The following is a 2416-nucleotide window of genomic DNA, read 5'->3' on the forward strand; positions in this document are numbered from 1 at the left end:
CAAACTCCTCACCTCCCTCCCCGCAGCCCTACCTGAACAAAGGTCATGCCCTCTTGGAGGCAGAGGCCCTGGAGACCCAGCCTAAGGCACACCTTTCCCTCTTCAACCCACTTCATGCCCACGCCCTGTAGCCCGCACACTTGGGAACCAGTCAAACCCGGGCATCCAGGTGGCTGATGCCAGCCTGCCCTACCTGTGGCTACATGCCCAGCCAGGCACAGGGACACCCCTAGGCCCACCCAGCTGAAGGCCTGCAGGCCAGGAGCCTGGGACCTTCTCAGGATGAGCTGAAAAGGCAGGTGGGGGAGGGCGGCCCCAGCCCTGTGCTGGCCGAGGGGAGAGGAATGCTGGTGGGCCCAGCAGATGCGGAGAGCCTACCGGTCCAGCTGCAGCCGCAGGGGCGAGGGGCTCTGGCGGATCTTGCTCTGGGCCTCCGCGTGGAGCATGCCGTGGGCATCCTCCCCATTGATGGCCACGATGATGTCACCAGGCCGGAGGTCAGCAGCCTGGGCCTTGCCCCGCTCCGTTACCTGTAGGGGATGAGGTGCAGGCAGTCTGAGGTACCCCGGCTCAGACAGTGGTGACAGGCAGGGAGGGTGGGGGGGGGAGATTCCCTCTGTCCTGCCCAAGAAACACAGAAGTTGGTTTGAACCAGGCTGGCCCGTGTCCCCCTTTACTACCTCTCTCCCTGCCCTTCGGTATCTGCCCAGCTAATCAGCTAGTGCCCTCGAAGCTGGAGTGGCAGCCCCTCTCTCCAAAGAGTATGTGATGACGGAATTTCAGGAACTGTGCTTGGAGATACTCCCAGACAGAGCCCTGCCAGTGCAAACGGCGACGTGCTGGTGACTGCCCGCCCGCACACCGGCCCCCTGTGTGAATGCTGCCCGGCCCAGCCTGGGTCAAGGTGAAACTGCCAAGAACTGAGGGGCTCCTGTTCTCATAACCACCTGAAAGGGCTACCAGCAGGTATGGGGTTGGCAACCAGCAGGTCCCTTGGCCCAGCTCCCTTTCACTACCCAGAAGCCTGCTCCTGACCTGGCGACCACATCCCGGTGGCAACAGGGTCCCAGCCCTCCCTGGACCATCACTCCCAGAAGCAGACCTCTGGTTCCAGAACAAAAAAGGAAAGGTGTCTGTGGGGACCAGGTAAACAGAGCCAACCCTAACTATGGGGATGCCTCTTGCTCTCCCGGAGCCGGCCCTTACCTTGGTCACCATGATGGGCGTGTGGAAATCCCTGCCCCCAGTGATGCGGAAGCCCCAGGGCGCTGGCCCCATGACGTCCACAGTCAGCGCCATGCCTGAGGAAGAGGATGGAGAGGTGGAGCCTGATCCCGCCCCCCAAGGACAGTATGTGGGGGGAGGAGAGAGGCAAAAGGGAGGAGAGGAGATGACAGGCCCAGGAGCAGCCCGCCAGGGGCCCGGGACTGAGGGGTGGAGGAAATGACCAACTCCCTCCCTCACCCTCCAGTTGCACTTCTCCCCACCCTGGGAAGCCAAGACTCCAGTTCCCCTTCACTGTGCTCAGCAGAGCAGCTCCCTGGGGCCAGGCGTCAGGGTGCCAGAGAGGGGTTTGCTGGGGAACTGGCGGGCAGGGGCCAGCAGGTGGTAGGCGATGTCGGCATTTCCTCCTCTCCCCTCCTCCACACCCGGGCTAAGCCCCACTAGTGCTTGCTTCCGGTCCCCAAAACCCACAGCACAAGGTACTTCCTCCCGCTCTGGGGGAGGGCAGTGCTGTGGGAACAGGGTGACAGCAAGGAAGCGGGTGGTACCACCAGCGTGTTCCAGGTGAGGCAAGGTCTTCAGAGCAGCCTCGGGCCACCTGCGGGCCCTCAGCGATGTGGTCCGGCTAGGCAAGCCTGGGCTTCCCACCCCCCAGGGGCCTGATGCCCTCTGAACAGCCCCAAAGAAGGATAAACTCATCCGCCAAGCTGGGCACAGCCACGCCCTGGTGCTGGCCAGCAGGGTGAGCGGACAGATGCTGCCTGTGAGCTAGGGCCGCAGGCTTCCCATCCACTGCCCCCTCCGCTGGGCAAGGGCGTGTCCTTGCAGACCGGGCCCTTGTAGGATTTCCGGAGCCTGTAGGTCTGGAGTCAGGAGCCAACCCAGGCAGAAAGCTGCAGTGCCCGACTGGGGCACCACCCTGCCCAGCACCCACCCTGGAGCTGCCCCTGGGGAGGCCCGGAGACTGCAAGAGCTGCCCACATCTCTCCAAGGGCACTGGGGCCACCTCCCCGCGTTAAGGGGCCCGTGGGGCTCGCGCCCTGGCCATTGGGCAGCCTGCCCTCTTCCTGGCCCTGTGGCTTCCTCTTTGCCCAGGCTGAGCTTCGGTCCCTCCCCAGGACCCTGGCCGGCGCAGGCCGCTAGCACGCCCTGGTTCCCGGACCTTTGAGCCGGCCAGTGGACTCCGCGCCAG

The 2416-nt window shown here is 64.4% G+C and overlaps 1 protein-coding gene across 2 annotated transcripts in view; it reads right to left on the minus strand.

The window, feature by feature from the left end:
• Positions 1 to 1370, minus strand: part of PDLIM2 (PDZ and LIM domain 2 (mystique)) — a 10912-nt gene extending 9542 nt beyond the window's left edge. Inside the window, exons 1-2 of one of the 2 annotated variants that reach the window (XM_005864595.2) lie at positions 1207 to 1340; positions 379 to 530 (exon numbers count right to left, since the gene is read on the minus strand). In XM_005864595.2, coding sequence (XP_005864657.1) covers positions 379 to 530; positions 1207 to 1299 — 245 coding nt within the window. In that variant the 5' untranslated portion in view covers positions 1300 to 1340. Of the gene's footprint in view, positions 1 to 378; positions 531 to 1206 lie in introns of both variants that reach the window. The other variant, XM_005864594.2, reaches the window with a different exon arrangement.
• Positions 1371 to 2416: the final 1046 nt, after the last annotated feature.

The sequence above is a fragment of the Myotis brandtii genome, unplaced genomic scaffold, assembly GCF_000412655.1.
Source record: "Myotis brandtii unplaced genomic scaffold, ASM41265v1 scaffold19, whole genome shotgun sequence".
Lineage (NCBI taxonomy): Eukaryota > Metazoa > Chordata > Mammalia > Chiroptera > Vespertilionidae > Myotis > Myotis brandtii.